The 17,596-nt window shown below is 37.5% G+C and overlaps 1 protein-coding gene across 1 annotated transcript in view; it reads left to right on the plus strand.

The window, feature by feature from the left end:
• The window catches only part of DOCK2 (dedicator of cytokinesis 2), a 157,358-nt gene that overhangs the window by 21,389 nt on the left and 118,373 nt on the right, over nucleotides 1–17,596 (plus strand). The window contains exons 14-23 of the mRNA XM_032124540.1: nucleotides 272–396; nucleotides 2,887–2,985; nucleotides 4,394–4,466; nucleotides 4,542–4,645; nucleotides 6,841–7,024; nucleotides 7,127–7,224; nucleotides 8,206–8,295; nucleotides 8,540–8,640; nucleotides 11,120–11,254; nucleotides 13,497–13,605. Of these exons, the coding sequence (XP_031980431.1) occupies nucleotides 272–396; nucleotides 2,887–2,985; nucleotides 4,394–4,466; nucleotides 4,542–4,645; nucleotides 6,841–7,024; nucleotides 7,127–7,224; nucleotides 8,206–8,295; nucleotides 8,540–8,640; nucleotides 11,120–11,254; nucleotides 13,497–13,605 (1,118 nt within the window). The remainder of the gene's footprint in view (nucleotides 1–271; nucleotides 397–2,886; nucleotides 2,986–4,393; nucleotides 4,467–4,541; nucleotides 4,646–6,840; nucleotides 7,025–7,126; nucleotides 7,225–8,205; nucleotides 8,296–8,539; nucleotides 8,641–11,119; nucleotides 11,255–13,496; nucleotides 13,606–17,596) is intronic.

Genomic DNA, 17,596 nt, shown 5'->3' on the forward strand with positions numbered 1-17,596 from the left:
ACCTCACCAGCAGGTGTCGGGGCAGGACGGGAATTGCTTCGAGCCACTCTGAGCCCCCATTTGCTTCTCCTCACGTCGTAGTTTTGCCTTAGCAAAGGAAAAGAACAGGGAATTTAAGTTCAGATGGAAAATAATATTTTTTTTATCTGTTTCACCGCAAAAAATGAGGTACTTGTGTGCAGTACAGTTAATCCTCTCACAGCTTTTGACATGCAGTTAAAAGCTCTCACAGCTTTTAAACTGATTTTTAACCTTCCAATTTCTCTTTTAGGAGATATAAGAAATGACATATATATTACATTGCTGTATGGAGATTTTGATAAATACAATAAAACAACTCAGAGAAATGTGGAAGTGATAATGTGTGTCTGTGATGAAGAAGGAACAATGTTGCCTGTAAGTTTTCTTTTTTTCTGCATGAGGGGCATTGACACATGAGCTGCATTTTTGATGCAAGGGTTAACTTACACATTTTATAAAATACCACTATCCAAAAACTCACAGTTCTCTTACTTGTGTCATCCTGTGACATCTTGTGACAAATAATTTTTATGATTTTTAAAGTGATCTATCTATTAAAGCCCTATAAAAGTCTTGCATAAAAATGTAATGAGGAATAGCATTGAATGACCTATTTTAGCTGTGCCAAGGAACAAATGCTGATCCTGACAATTACTGCATTCTTACTCTAGGGTTTTTCTTGAGGAAATTCCCAGAGGAATGCAATTTGTACACTGAAATGTTGGAAGTACCATTTCTGCTACGTAACAAACCCTTGATTTGTGCCAGAAATGTGTCATTGTGCCTTGAAAAAAGTACATGGCAAATAATGAAATTAGTGACAACAATTACATATGCAACATAAATATTTACAGCGTCTTTTTGCTTGTCTATTCCCATTTTGAGGATCTTTTGTCTTTTCCTTAGGGTTTTATCACCAGTTTGGTATTCAGGGAGATTTTTGACCTGTCATTTTCTGAGCTTTATAGTGTTGAGATCGTAAGGGCGAAATCATAAAGACACTTCTTGAGATAAAAAAAAGATGGAGTGAATCATTGTGGTTCATGACTTGTTTATGAACTGTGACTAACTGCTTGACCTAAAATGTAACTTTAAAGCTTGCGTAAAGAAAATTCTAATCCCGCAAAACATTTAAGGTCCACACAACAAACTGTAGCCCTGATTACAAAACATTAACTATGACAGCACCTGACCATGACTTTCATGCACAGAAGTTAACTCTATTCTGTATTCTGTCTAATCACAGTTAAGATACTTAAAATACATACAAACAAAAGTATTCCTTAGGGAAATAAATCTATTACCATGCATTAAATCTTGCATTCCAATATTATGTGTGCTCAGTTCTGCAGATACATAATTTCTGCAAATACGAGGAGAAAGTGAATTTGTCATGTTGTCTTTGAGCTGAAATATCACACCTGGTCTCTGTGGGTAATATGGCTTAGACATATTTAAGCAACAATTTTGAGGAGTGAATTGAAATGTTGTTGAATGCAAGTAATAACAAAAGTCACTGGTTTTTCCTTTCAGCCTTTAAAAAAACCCCAAAACAACAGATGTTCAAACCCATGAATTTATATTAATGTTTCTCATAACAGTTATATGTGTTCCCTATGCAGGATACTGGTTGGTTCTGTTTGGATATCAAACCAGTTCCAGTTGCAGAACTAGCCTTTGATCTACTGTTACAAGGAACAGGACTTCTGTTCCAAGTGAATGTCACAGAGGTGGCAAACAAGGAGGTGCATAAACCTTGAAAAATCTCTTCTCAGGCAGATGAGACATTGCTTTCTGCAGTTAAATCCCTCTGACCAGACTGTACAAATCATTTTCAGGTATCAGCATCACACTCTTCTGGTCACAGGGCATCCTGGTGCTTGAAGGAGACTTTTAAGATTCACTGGATTTTCAGCAGGATTATTGCAACTTTGCAGCAGTTACTATAGCCTAGATTGGATTAATTGAATCTGTGCCTTCAGTAGAGGATTTAATGTTTGCTTCCTTCAGGGACTTTAGTTTCGTGTCTGAGAGGTATCAGAGATCTTGGTGCCTCCCTGTCCAGAAGTAGCTTTTACTCTGCATGTACAACTCAGCTGCAGTCAGCCAGACCAGATGGATGCAGGCCAAGTCTTCACAGACTCACTAAGAAAACTGAATTCCTATGAAAAGACAAGTTTTGAAGTTGATCAAATCTTTCACTTGGCTCTGTCCTGGTTCTGATAATCTTTAAAGAACTGGAAATTCTAACTGTTTATTGTTGGTGCCTCTACAATGTCCAGTTTGGAAGTTGCTAGGTGTGCGGCCTAGCACTTCTGAGACTCTGCTGGAAGAAAGTATTTAAAAGTAAATAGAGAAATAAAAAGAATAATGAAGCTAGTTTTTTTTTTTCTTTTGTTTTTCTTCTACTAATTGAGAAGATGTGTTGGTTACTTAAATTCATCAGATGGAGAAATCGAGTCTATTGTGTGTTCCTCACACATCTCTTAGAGCCCATTGTGTGACCCCTGTAAAACACAATTACACTGGCCCTACCCATAGATTATGGTAAATGTTTATTTTCATTGTGTTCAGAGGCTTGGAAAATGCAGTATCTTCACACTAGTGCTTCCCCTCTCTTGGTGTTGTCATTATTTTTAATTCTGAATGATGCCATATAAAAATTCAAACCCGCTGTGAGGCCGGGAAGTGGAGCCCATGAGGGGAAGCCATTGTCCCACAGCTGGAGTGGAGTTCCCAGGTCAGGACTCTGAGGGGAGGTTCTCTGGTGATTTGGTTTTTCTCAAGTTAATTTACTCAAAATTGCTCAAAACTTCACCCAAATCAACAAGGCACTAAGCACTGTTTCTTTCCTCCTTTTGTAAGAATGCCATCTGCCTGGGAGCGGGGGACAAACCCGTGAGCGAGTACAGATCAGTTGTTTACTATCAGGTCAAACAGCCGCGTTGGATCGAGACATTGAAGGTATGGTGTGGATACTTCCCACTTGCTTTTTTCGCTTCTAAATGCCTCACACAGAAAGGTTGCACAGCATCAGCTTCTTCCAAAAAACATCTTGTTCCTGACTGCAGCTGAAGGATGGAGTCTTAGTCATACATCAGTTATCAGAGATACATGATCTCTGAGGCTTGAAATTTGGCCTAGAAAATGATGTGTAGATTTTGTTCAGCAAAGCAAATGAGATCATCTTAGATAACCTTATGTCCTAACAGGGCTCATCAAAAGTGAAATACTGCATTTGTTCTGTTGTGCTGAAACAATGGAGATGAGGAGCTTCAATTAAAAAACAAACAAACAGGACCAAACCAAAACCCAAATGAAAACATCCACCCCCTCTTTTGATTTCAAAAAGAAAACACTCTCTTGCATCTCTTTAGAGACACACTAATAATTACCTAATCAAGCTTTAATGTCTATGATTGGAAAATGCCCAGAAGCTGCCAGGAACAGTTCTTATAAAGCAGTATCAAACTTGCATGGTTTTTTAAAGATAAAATAGCCTCGTACGACAAGCTTTCAATTATTACTTAAGGGTGTGTTATCTGTGATGCTGCAGGACAGGGAGGGAATGGAAGTGTGATTTCAAACAGAAGCTTATTTGTTGTTTTGAAAACATTGCCCCGTTCTCTTTATTGCTTATTGTACTAGTTCATTTTTAAATTATTCTGTAGTTCAGACTTGTGTACAGGATCCCTAACAGTTGCTCCTGTTGAAAAACATAGTTAATATTAAGGCATTGTGAAGTAAGATTTGTAAAGGGAAGTTGTGAATGGACACAAAGGTGTGCAAGTCCTTAAATTTTTAGAACTATAAACTTGATAATATGAACATTTGTTCTTTCCCTTACACAGTTGGCCTTTTCTGTTGCATGTTTGACCTGAAGTATGCTGCTTTAAGAATAATGCACTTGCAAGTTCCTGTGATTTTCCTCAAGGCTTTGCACTAAACTTAATCACAAAAATATAGACAATTTATTTTGCTGGAATTTTCATACCCTTTTCACCTGACATTTAATAAATTGGTTGTCAATTTCTGTATCCAAAATGTGGAAGTTGCAGAGTGCAGAGGTGATGTTTAATTCTCTGTGGTTAACAGGGTGAGCATTTTCTAGCCTACAAGCAACTGTGTGTACTAACTCACTGGGTTTTGTGCTTCATTTCTTTGCTGGTGCAAGACTTTTAGCAAAATCTAACAGATCATTGCTTATCGGCCACCACTTCTGCTACTGTGATCAGGCTCAACAGTTTTAAATGGCCTGTGAAAGGCACTATGGAAACAGCAGAAGTGGGGCTTATTTATTCTAAAATAGGAGCTCATTACATGTGAAACCACCCCCCCTAACTCTCCTCACTGTGTTCTGATTTTACAAAAGGTAGCAGTCCCCATTGAAGACATGCAGAGGATTCATCTGCGCTTCATGTTCAGGCACAGGTCGACTCAGGAGTGTAAGTAGGGAATTTTTACTTTAGTGAATTTTAATTTGTTGATGGGTAGTCAACTCAAAATCTTTTGCTTTGCAGCTAAAGATAAGGGAGAAAAGAATTTTGCAATGGCTTACATAAGACTAATGAAGGAGGATGGAACAACTCTCCAAGATGGAGTCCATGATTTGTTTGTCCTAAAGGTATGGGCTCAGTCTCCCTTCCTCCCTTCTTCCCTTCTTCCCTTCTTCCCTTCCTCCCTTCCTCCCTTCCTCCCTTCCTCCCTTCCTCTCACAAGACAGCTTTTCTCCCACTGTTGCCTTTGACAGCATTGTATATTTACTTAGTGCTAGATGGATTTTATTATCCTATCAAAGATAATACGGTGTTTTTCATTGGAACAGAATGAAAAGTTGTAACCTGTTCCATTGTCAGTAAACGTTGCTCTGCATTTTAATGACATAAAGATGTTATCTAAGCACAGTGAGAGATGATTGCTCTTTTTACCGATATATGTGCTTTTGGCCTTCTGTAGTATAGAGAAAATTATGCTGCAGCTCCATATCTGGGTGGGTACCGTTCCTCTTGCTGGAGGTGGGGAAGTGTTTGATCCATCTGGAATCTTTGTCACATGAATAATCTGGGAATGCAGTCTTAGGGAAATGGTTGTTTTAAACTTCTGTGTAGTTCCTCAGGTACAAAAGTCAAAGTTTCAGCAATTTGGTTTTGGGTGTGAAGAATAGCTTTAGCTACAGGCCTGGCTGGACACAGGTAACATCTTTGGGAAGGAAGCAGGGAACAGACGTTTCAAGACTTTTGTTTTATTTCCCCTCTTGGAGAATGGTGTCTAGCAGGAACTAAGAACCAGAAATCACTTCCAATATAAAGGGAACTTAAGTTATTTCTCATCACTCTTCTCAGTAAACAAATTTGCTGTAACATTAATGCCAAGTGAGATGCATGCAACTAAATCAAGTTGCTTAGGCAAGCCAAAAGAGATTAATGGCAGCATGTAGTTATTTATCTTCTCTTCATTGAAACTATCATTTATAAATATTGAGACTAGAAGGAAAATTGTGGACTGTGTGGTTAGTGTTGGCTATGAAATTCCACGTAATTCATTTCTGCTTCAGCTCAGTAATTTTTTCCTGAAGTGACAGCATGGATGAGAAATGCTAAATGGAGTTGACCTAGTTTATGGTTGTGAGAAACAGACAGATTCTCTGACATATGCTTGCCTATTCTAGTATTAAAAACAGTAATTGTAAGCTGTAAGTGTTTAAAGCAGTCATACATCTGGCCTCTCAAAATAAATAATTTGAAAACTGCTAAGTTTAAACCGTCTGGATCTTTTTGAGAGACTGTTGGATCAAAATTTCATGTCTTTTTCCCATTGTCTGTCTGACTTGTCCCAAAAAGAGGAAGTCAAGAGTTGCTTTTGCTTCCAGAAATTTGGGAAGTAATGATTTGGCAAGCCTGATACAGTCATGGATGTTAGTACTGTTTTCTGTTGTGCTGCATTAGGGTTTTGCCTCTTGTCTGTCTAGGTCTCTTATAGTCAGCTTTTAACCTTATCTCGTTTGATAGGAAGTAGAAACTGCACATCTGCAGTCACCAAACCAGATAAAACTGCAAAACTTTAAAGTCTTGCTAAAATATGGTTTTGAAACTCCTTGTTCATGCACATTTGTAGATTAAAGGTCTGCAACTGAGTCATATCTGTGACAGTGTTGCAGCTTTAAGTGGCAGCTCAAACTCATCAGGGAAATTTTCTGGAGTAGTTTTGTTAAAAAAACCCATGTTCTCTAAACAGTGAGTAGCATGATTTTTATTGCCTTTGTCTAAAACTATTTTCCTGTCTGGGGAATCCTAAGGTGAGACCCAGAAAATCTGTGGGATTGTGGCACACAAGCTGATGAAAGAGAGGAGGGAAAAATATCTGTTGGCTCTGTGGTTTTGTACTGTTCATTCTACTGAGAAGCACATATTTATGTCATTTAGCTGCTGTGGCATACTGTGTTATTTAAAACATAACCTTACCATGCCCTGATCTTTTGTGTTCGAGGTCCACATACAAAGTTATGATGGGGATACCAAAATAGTGCTGTTCTTCTTTCCTTAGTCCTGTTTTCTGCTTTTAAGTTGTGTGCAGACATTCTAATCATATTGTCTATATCCTGTGTACAGTCTTCAAGGTGATGCTCAGTAGTCTGCTGTGTTCCACACCTCTTGGCATTTTAATGAGAGATTGGCTCTTGCTTTTACTCTGCCAGTGGTGTCACCCCTCATAGTCCCTTCCTACACCTTAGTTATGTTTACTTCTCTAGAAAGCACAAAATAAGTTCAATTTTGAATGTGGTGCTGTGAAATGGGTAATGAATGGTGTGTTGTTTTTCAGGGGGACAGTAAAAAAATGGAGGATGCTGGTGCTTACTTGATGTTGCCTTCTGTCCGTCAGCCCACAGAAAACAAAGGAGCAACCTTAGTCAGGAGCTCAAGTATTGTTGGGGGGCTTTCAGTCAGCTCTCGAGATGCATTTTACATTTCAACTCTTGTTTGTTCTACAAAGTTAACCCAGAATGGTATGTATCTTCTAAACAGGTGGGAGTTTTAGAAAGAAGACATTTGCACAGATTGATAAACACATTTGAAATTTTAATGTCTGTCCGTTTATTTTCTATTAGTGGGCTTGCTGGGTCTCTTGAAGTGGCGCATGAAGCCAGAGCTGCTTCAGGAGAACCTGGAAAAGCTGAAGATTGTGGATGGAGAGGAAGTAGTGAAGGTAAATCTTTAAATAGTTATTCTAGTAATAGTTATTCTAGTAATAGTTATTCTAGTAATGCCTTTGTTAGTTTGCAAAGGACATGAGCAAAGCTCTTCATTAGAGAGAGCAAGAAAGCAAATACCTGGACAGGATTCTTGACAGTGCTGGCCAGCTCTCCTTCTACTTTTTGATCTCAAATATCTCTGGTATTGCCTCTTGTTGGGCTGGGGGATTTGCAAGATTATTACTAGGAGATGAAGATAGTAAAGATAAAGTATTTTTCACTATCTCTATTTATCTGTTTCCTTTTGTCTGTCTGAAGTAGAACAAACAATTCCTACTGCTTTCTTTGCAGTTCTTAATATTAATTTACGTGTTGATATTAAATCCAAGAAGTGTTATGTACCCAACTAAGCTCTTTCTTAATGAGTATCATGTGAATAAAAAATTGTTACTACTTTGGAAAATGGCAGACCCTATTTATTACCTTTGTCTTCAAACGCAAACTAGTTGTCTCTGGAGAGAAGGAATTAATATTAAAAAAAAAAAAAAAAGTAGGAGTGGATTTTTTTAACCAAAGATTTGTGTCCCAAGTCACTGAGGTACTTTTCTTTGATTTAGAGCAGAATTTGAATTAGACCACAGAAATAGAAAGAGTGTTTTTAATCATCATGTATATGTGAAAATAGCAACTACTAATCTGTGTCACTAAGGAATGCAGTTTTAACAAGTTTCGTATTTTATACAATATTTTTATATTTTCCATAACTCTGAGCTAAGCATGTATTATTGATTGCTCATGTGTCTGAGGATGTAGGTTCTTAAAATTAAAGCAGCTAGAGCCTAAATCCTTGGAAATGTTTTCTGAATTTAAGTGATGCTTCAGTAAAGGTAGTGAAATTCTAACTTGAGGGAAACCAAGTCTGTTATCAGAAAACATTCATGTGAGGTTTTCAAGTTGAATTGGTTATCAATTTGTCCTTTTGTGTTGTTCTATAGTTTCTCCAGGATACATTGGACGCCCTGTTTAACATCATGATGGAACATTCCCACAGTAATGAGTATGACATTCTTGTCTTTGATGCACTGGTAAGAATCAGCACCAATGATTTTATTTGTCAAAGTAAAGAACTTTAGAATTTTGAACAAACTATGAAGTTGTTAATTTCAGAGAATTAATCTTAAAGTCTCTATAGAACAGAGGGATATTACTCATTGACTGAAAATTAAATTTCTTTAAAAACCTAAATAGTAAATTACCAGAAATATTTTTAGAAAGTTAATATTTAAATTTGAAATGGGACTCTGGCTAATTGTGTCCCTGTCTGTTTAGATCTACATCATAGGGCTCATTGCAGACCGTAAGTTTCAGCACTTTAACACTGTTTTGGAAGCATATATCCAACAGCACTTTAGTGCAACCTTGGCATACAAGTAAGTTTGTTTTATCTTCTTCCTCTTTTTTCCTAAACCTTCACCATCACATAAAGGAAAGTAAATCCTGCTTGTGACTTTTCTGATGTAATTAGTGGTGGCTGTTGTTTTGATGCTGCTGTTTGCTTATCTGCCTCTGAGACATATTTGGTTATAAATGGAATTAATGAACCAATAGCAAATGATTTGGGGTTAAATGATGCTTTGGCATTTGTTTTCTGTTGCCTGGATTTTGCTGTGTCTGAGCACTTCAGATGTATCCTGTTAAATTTATCAAAAGATGCTTTGCTGTAAAGCCTCTCCCTTCATATCCCTGGCCTTAAGCTGAAATGCCTCAAGTGAGGCAGGGCTTGAGGATGTCCTTAACCCATTTACATAGGTTTCCACTTTTTTTTCCACATCAAGCAAACTCAAGGGGAAAAGAATTGTTTGGGAACTGTCAAGTCTTCATATGCATTTCAGTCTGATGTTGGGTCAGGAGGGGTTCGGTGCAGTGAACTGGAATTTTGGTATTTGTTACGTGTTCTGCTGTAAATGGAGTTTTAGTATTTGTTACATGGTCATGCCAGTGGGCAGGTGGATGGACTTGTAGTGGTTTATTATTTTATTTGTTTTCAACTTCTGGAGCTTCCACATAATGCTCAGATGGGAAGACATGGACTCATAGAAGAGAGTAAAAACCATGAGGACATGTTATACACCAAATTTAATGCTGGATTCCTACTTTATTTAGAATAGGTTTTTGCAGATGATGGTAGGATAAAATGACTGAATTATGAAGGAAGGTAGCATCTTCAGCTGGTGCTGATCTCTGGATGTGCTATAACAGGATAGATGTGGGTTTTTAATCCACCTGATATCTTGTTCTGGCAGCTTAATGGAGTGGCAGATTGAAGCAGAACTTTAATTTGGAATATGAATAGTATGTGGAAGACCTGAGCTGAAGGTTTGAAATAGTTGAGGATATCTTCTAGTGCCTGTGCTGAATTTGCCTTAGTTCTAACTCAACAGAAAATGGCACAAAAATCATGCACTAGAACATGAGTTTCCTGGAGTTGAAAGGCAGCAGTGCAAAACCAGCCCTTTCTGACACCCCAGTAAAGCTGAAATGAGCATTAGTGGGCTCAGAAAGCTCAAGCACAAAGAATGTGCTCTTCTTCAACCCTCGCTCACTCCATAAGTAATAAGCACATGTAATTTAATGCTTTATGTTACTGTGAAAGAAGAGAAGGAAGGGTACAGGACCTCTCAGGACAGCCTTATTTGCATAAAATATTTCTAAGACTTACCTGGCTGGAAGTTTCTGATGACTTAATCTATATGGTAGAGGCAAAATAATAATGTTTATGGTTGTTCCCCACATCATGTGTTTTCTTGGCATTATTGATTCAATGCAAGAATCTTCTTCATGGAAGATTTACTCTGTTTCCAGAATTATTTATGAAATAAACAAGTGTGTGTGGCCTAATTCCTAGCTAGGAAGGAGCTACTATGTCCCAGACATATTATAACCATGTTATGTCATGGTTGGTTGGCCAAACTGTTACCTATTTATTCAGTTCCTGGTTAGTCATCCTTTCTCCTGGCTTTTAGAGAGCTCTGAGAGGGCTTAATGTGCACTCCCCCTACATACAATTTGGGTACATTTTGTTCCAACTCAGAGAAGCTATAAAAAGGAGTAAATGGAAACACACAATGGTTGTAGTGCCCAGAAGGCTCAGAGGCTGAAAGCACAGCATTTTTGTCCTGAAATGTGAGTTAGGCTGGGGATGAGTATTAGTTACTCAGGAAGTTGGTTGTTGGCTTTGTTTGTTTAGGGCAGGGGGACAGTGGATCTCCATTTCTCTTGTGATTTAGGAAAAAAACCCAACCACCCTTATCTTAGTATGGCTGCATTAAAATCAAGACTGCATTATTAGTATTGGTTTAATCATTTAAGATGATTCTATAACTATAAATTAAGGGACTTAATTTTAGGTGAACTTCTGCACTTTTCTAGCAGGCCGTGTGTTTAGCAAAAAGTTGCTCTCAGATCCAGAGTAAGGAAGTGTTTAATAAAATAAATAATTTAAGCAGATATTGCTGTGTACTGGAATACTGTAATATTTACATGCAGTTAATTAGAGTGTGGTGGTGTTTAATCACTGCTCAGTGCAGGTAGGCAGAAGTAATATTTCGTGTTACCTTGTGCATATGTATTACAAACTTCTGTAAAGGTTCCTCCAGGACTGTGAAAAGTCATGCTGCTCTTTTGGGATTGCAGGTTGCTCTCTTGCTTTTGCAGCTACGAATTTGCTCCTCATTTGTTTGTACTGACAGAATTTGTGCAACATAAATGCAGAAGTACATGCAGCCTGTTTTGTTGTATGTGCTCGACTAAGCATGAACATATATTTAGAGTTGCCAAACAAGTTAAAGAAGTTAATTTAAAAAATAATAATAAAACCAAATTGTTTAAATTTTTTTTTTTTAACTTCAGGAAATTAATGAGTGTTCTGAAGACTTATTTGGATATTTCCAGCCGAGGAGAGCAATGTGAACCTATCCTAAGAACTCTGAAAGCACTGGAATATGTTTTCAAGTTCATTGTTAGATCAAGGACATTATTTTCACAGTAAGTACTCAGATATTGCAATTTAATTACCTGTCAGACATAGAAGGAGACCTGAGAAGTAGAAAAAGTTGATTCTAAAATAGAAATGGTTTTTATTTTTACAAATAAAACATAAAAACTGGCAACTTCTCTAAAATACAGATATTGCTGACATATTTTTTGGAGAGGAAATATTCAAAAATCTGCTTTCTGATTCTCAGTGTAAGTTCCAGAGATGTATTTAGCAATAGCAGCAGGTCTCAAAGCGTGATTATTCTTTGTGTCAGGTGGCTTGGCCTGAGACCAGTGGATGGCCAAACATCTCAACAGATGGCTGGAGGCTGGAGACTTGTCCTTGAGAACACGGTGTTCAGCCCCTCAGACTGTGCACGGAGCAGTGTCATTTCAGTAACCATGGTCACACTGAATTTAGGGGTTTGGGTCTCCTGTTGAGGAATTTATAGGGAAGACTCCATGGACAGGATGTGCGTAGCTCAGGCAAACAGAGGAGGTGTATTTACAAGTGAAGTTCAGGTTTAGGGGGAAAGGAGGATGGGAGAATGAAGTAAATGAAAAGTGGAAGGAGAAAAATTACGCACTGATAACTGTACTCTCTCCATATACCAGAGACCCATTCCCTCAATTCTTTTCTGCTTCACCTTTCTCCATTTATCCTGAGCTGGTTTCCCATACAGCTTGTTCTGACATCCTTTTGCTCTGTGGCTGAAGGAACGCAGGGGCAGAGGCCAGGCAGTGGCAGACTCAGGCCTGTAGGGAGAGCGAGTTGTTGGGTGTTGTGTTTGTGGCTGGCATTCACCAGAACAGGAAGGTGTTCTGTTCTAGCTGTCTTTTGCTCAGTGAGAACTCTAATACCATTTTTCTCTGTTATTCCACAGTCCATTAAAAAAAAAAAATATCCATGTGGATTTATAGTTTTGTAAAATTAAGTTTACTTGCTGAATTATGAAGTTTTGGTTGAAGTAGGAGTAGATTCAGAAGGTATTTGCTGCTACAGATAGTACCTTAGAAATATTATTGTCTCTAGGAACCTACCATTTATAGATGGATACAGGAAAACAAGGTGTAAAGCTGTATAAGGAAGGAGATGATGCTCAGGAGAGCAGAATATAGCTTTATATTTTATATTTTTATCATAGGTGACACAGCAGAAGGGGACATTAGAGTTTTGGGGAAGGAAGCATTGTGTAGAGGATTATGGAAAATTTCTTGTCTGGATGAAGGTCATAAGGCAGAAGGGGTTTGCTTGGAGAGCTGTGGTCCTCATTTTAATCTCTCATGTTATCTCACAGCTAAAAGTTGGACAATCTGTCACAAAGTAGGTTATTGCAATGTGTTGCATATTCAGGTGATTATCTACACGTATCTACTCCTACTTAACTAGAGGTCTGAAACTATACATTGATTGGGCAATTATTGTTATTATTGTAGGCAGTCTTATATTTCAAGTTGAAAAGAAAAGCAAATGACACTGCAATACATAACTTTAAAAAGAGATTTTTCTCTTCTGATAGAGCAGAAAAGGCAGCACTTAGCTCACATTATTCTACTCACATTTCAGGACTCTCTTGTCATCTTGGCTTTTTTCTTAGCTTGTTTTTCTTTAACTTTTGATAGCTGTATCACATAGCTAGTTTCACATGTCACCAGTGTTTTTATTCTCTATGTAGGCAGTGTTTAGCACTAAGAGCCAGTATGAACAATACAGAAGAGATAATCTGAGGGATTAAAACTTTTGAACAGGGAATGGAGAAGTAATGGAGTGAGCTCAATTTAAATGCACTTTTAAACTTTTAAGTGTCAAATGGAGACTTTTTTTCAAAAAGAAGACCGGTTAATGGGGCCAGTAAAAATAGCTCTTGGAAAAAGTGGCAATAGCAGCAGAAGACAGAAATTGTCATAATTTGTGAAAAATATCCTAGAGTAGCTCAGTTGTAATGGGGAAAAAAAACCCAATTTTTTTTTGCATATAAGTTACTTTGAAAGTAAAATGACTTATATAAGCTCCAGTCTGGAAGATGTCATGCTTCAGAGGCTTTTAAAACAATTGAAAGTGGTTATGTAGTATTCAAACTGAAGAATTTCTACACCATACAGTGAATAGCAGTTATATCCCATTGGGGAAATAGCTATGTACATAATATTGGATCAGCTTCGGAAATAGGTATTTAGTGTTAAATCTGTTACATCTGGGAGGATGAAACTTTTTGATTCTGAAAGGATAACCTAATGCATCTCTCAACAGATTATATGAAGGCAAAGAACAAACAGAATTTGAAGAATCAATGAGGAGACTCTTTGAATCCATCAACAACCTGATGAAAAGCCAGCATAAAACTGCCATTTTGTTGCAGGTTGGTGTGTGCTTGGAAACCAGTTGGATTTGGTTTTCTGTATGGTTTTTGTACGTGGCCTTTTTTATTTTTGATCTTTTTAAATAGAGGAAAAGACACTCAGGAAATTTATCCAATATGCCTCTTTTGTAATTCCCCTTTACTGGAAGAGCAGGTTGTCTGACAAATTTGAAGCCTAGTTTGAAAAGGTCACAACAAGATACACTTACAGAAATTCTATGAAAGTAGTCAGGGAAAGAACCATGACACAGATGTTGGAACCATTCAACCAATCTAATGACATGAAGCCTCCAGTGGGACCTGAGCACTTAATTCTTGAGTTTCTCCAGATAATGTTAAACAGGGATTCCACCATCTTAGTGGGGAAAATAAATTTTATTGTCTCAGTCTTTGGAAGTTACATTGTTTAAGCTGAAAATAGAACCAGGTTTTGCCATTCATGTCAATCTTAGTTATTCTAACACCTCAGAATCTGATGTTTTAAAGAAAACTAGAAAAACAGGAGCTATTAACATCTGTAATATCAACTAATTTGCAGTTCTGTATTAAGATGAAAAACTATCAGGATTTCCTGTAGAGTAAAATGTAGAAGATTTATTAGGCAGCTGCGATACTGATGCTTCATACATACTTTATTAAAAACTCATTGTATTTATTTAGCTCGAATTTTCCTCTGGCTTTGTGTTTTGATTCCTTTTGATATGACTTAGATTAGAAGTGGAAGCCCATGAAAATGTCTGTCTTGAATAAAACCTCAGGTGGCTCATCTTGAGGTTTGTATTAGCTGACACTTCGCACGGAGTGTTAATGTGCAACTGCAAAAGAGCTGAAAAAGTAAATACCAAGTTAATTGTATAATACCATGGTTACAGTAATGTTCTAAATGCATTTGAAAATCAATCAGACCCACTGTTACTTGATAATTCTGTAGAGGCCTTCCTGGGAATAGTTTATGTATTTGAATACTACATTGGAAGCAGGAGAAACTTCTGAAGAAATAAAAGCATCTTTAAAGTAATACTGAAAGAGTTTATATAATAACGTTTGCTCTTATGATACTTTTACTAATTAGGAAAGAGATCTTGGAGGATTTCATGCTCTTTGGGAGAGCATGTCACATCACTGCGTTCTGCCCTGCCTCATCTCAAAGTGGCTGTGTGGGATTGTCCATCTGTGTTTCCCTAATGAGCAGGGTAGTTTCTTCTTGAGAGTGACAAGAAAGGGTCATAGAAAACTTTTTCTTCCTCAAGAGTTGCTGGGTGTGCAAGTGGCAATGGTGCACCTGAAAGGCTGGTGGGAGTGTTTCAGAACAGGTTGTAGTGCCAGTGGCACCATGACACTGCATGTATTGAGGAATGATGAGTGTGCCTACCCTCACTTCCATATTTGCATGTTTAATGCCAGTTCCTAATCCTATACCTGTTTAGCAAAAATGCACGCTCTCTTGGTTGATGTTCCTCAGAAACAGCAGAACTTTGAAAGCAGAACTGAGCATCTCTTAGAAGGACTAAAGGAAAGAAATCTAGGCTAATTTTAAAGAGCACGTAAGTGTGTTTCATTAACAGACCGGTTAGTAAACAGTTATGCTTTGATCAATACCATATTGGAAAGGAATATTTTTGATTTCTAATGAGTGCTGTCAGTTGTGCAAAATGGGTCCTATTTATTCCTAAGCATGAAGCACTAGTGGGATTTTGGGTATCTAAATCTGCATAAGGTACTGGAAGTTTTCTTTTTAGCAGGATTATTTTATGGCAGATGTGAAATACTGGTTTACATCATAACTGTGTTCTTGTTCCAAATCCTAATGACTCATACAGCTATGTCTCTGAGAGAAGTCTACAAAGAGATTGCTTTACATACAGTAAATAAAAACTACTGTATTGATGTTATAGAATTCTAATGGGAGAGGCACGGAATAAGAAGTGTCCAGCTGTAGTTTAGCGCTGGCTGCTGGAAATAAGTTTAATGGGGGGAACAAATAAGAAATTAACACTCCCACTTCATCATGAACTCCATAAGCAAGTCAGCCACAGCTTTCACAAGGGACGGTATTTTTGTGCCTGTTTGGAGGAGACTTCCGTGATGATACCTGAGACTCCTGCTCTGGTGGGTGGATGCAGACCAGAAAACAGAGATAATTTCTGCTGAGAGGGAGGAGAAAGGAGTAGGAAGAAATTCATAAATCTGCCTCTGCCTAAATCCAAGACTGATTTCCCTTGGCGAATTTGAGGTGACAATGATAGATGTTGTAGTAGTACAAATTAACTTTGCAGAATAAGGGACAGGTGATTCAGTGATTCTACAGACACATGAGACTCCATAGGTGTTACACTTTGCATACCCAGAGAGGGAAGTTCAGAGAGTCTGTTGGAAAAATACAGGAATAATCAGAAAATTAAAACTTTCTTAAATCTGTCACAGTTGGAATTATCATTGATAAGTGGAACTAGGTTGGTAGGATCAATTGAAAATGTTCAAGGAGATTATTGTCTGAAGATATCAGAGAATAAAGTTTTAGCAGCCCTTAAGAAAGTTAAAGTAATTGGGTTTCTCAGGATATTGAACTAGTTTGCAGAGCCTTTAAATGTGAATTTTTAACTCTTATTTCATCCTTGGATGTCCAAATGCCTATCGGATTTAACTGTAGATGATTTAAAGAAGTATTTCGAAACCTGAAGTTTCTTGGTCTCTGCTATCTTTTTTTTACATTTTTTTTAAAATTTGGAGCTCAGTATTTTAGCCAGTAGTCATTTTCCAGTTGTTTTTACCGATAGAATCACACTCAGACTTGCATTGAAAATTAATTCACTCAGGAAAAGATTGTTTATAAAATTATGTGTTATATGGAACAGCCTCATCTGTGCCAGAAGCACTTTATTGTTTCAATTTAACTTTATCTACTGAGTGATATCTTACTTCCTAATCTGTTAAATGGTGTATACATTTACAAAAAGTTAAAAATCTATCTTTTAAGTCCTTGTTCTCAAGCTGACTGAAGTGGATTGAGGCTTTGACTTATTGTAACGTCTGAGCTTTGAGAAGGGCAGATATCTGGTTCTGTTTTGCAGCACTGTTCATACAAGTTTTGAACAGCTGAAGATTGAGTTGTTAATTTATTGTTGGTGAACTGGAAATGTCCATGTTAATCCACATTAGCCTTTCTTAAAAAAACCAAATTCTGGAGTTGGTCAAGTTATCTCTTTTTTTTAAAGAAGCAGACAGAAACCTTCTCAACTTCAGCATTGCATGAAGTAATTAAGCTACAATTAGGATTATATTTTCAATATCCCTACTGTGCTGATGTTTAAGAGCAACCATCTGAGCTGCAGAGTGGCCTGGGTGTGGGTCCTGGCACGGCACTTCGTAAGACTGGCCCTTGTAGTGGAGATTTGAAGTGGTTTAAGATCACCAGTACAAGTATCAATGTGCAGGTGTAGGGTAAGGGTTCCTCCTTTTAAGAGTTTTTTACAGATTTTTCTTGTAATTATTTAAACCAATTAGTTCAGAACTTATTTTGTCTTTACGATTGTAGGACTTTCTAGGTACTAGAGATAAACCTTTCTTTAATTTATTTTGGCAAGGATGATGTTACAGCTTTGTTGCATTTATCAGTTGCTTTTCTGTAGCCATTGCTGGTGACTTTTGTAGATTTTAGAGAGTTTTTTTTCATGAAGTCTGTACTTCTGGGGGAGAGAACCCCTGAAATCTGGAAACCTGGAAATCAGTTTCCAGAACCTGCAAAGATTTTGGTGAAGGGAAGCTTGGGGGTGGGGGGGAATAGGGGAGGTACCTATCCTTTGTCTGAGCCCTCAGGGAAAAACCCTTCATTTTTAGCGGATGTGTTTTGTGTCTGTTTAAATCATCCTCTATTTCTGGGGAATAAAATTGAATGAATTATTTTGAAATTTCAGATTATGTTTTTTAGATCATCCTACTGTTGACTTCTGACTGTTGACTGTCTGTGAGTGTGCCCTTTCATTGACCAGCT

This window comes from Corvus moneduloides, chromosome 15 (assembly GCF_009650955.1).
Source record: "Corvus moneduloides isolate bCorMon1 chromosome 15, bCorMon1.pri, whole genome shotgun sequence".
Classification (NCBI taxonomy): Eukaryota; Metazoa; Chordata; class Aves; order Passeriformes; family Corvidae; genus Corvus; species Corvus moneduloides.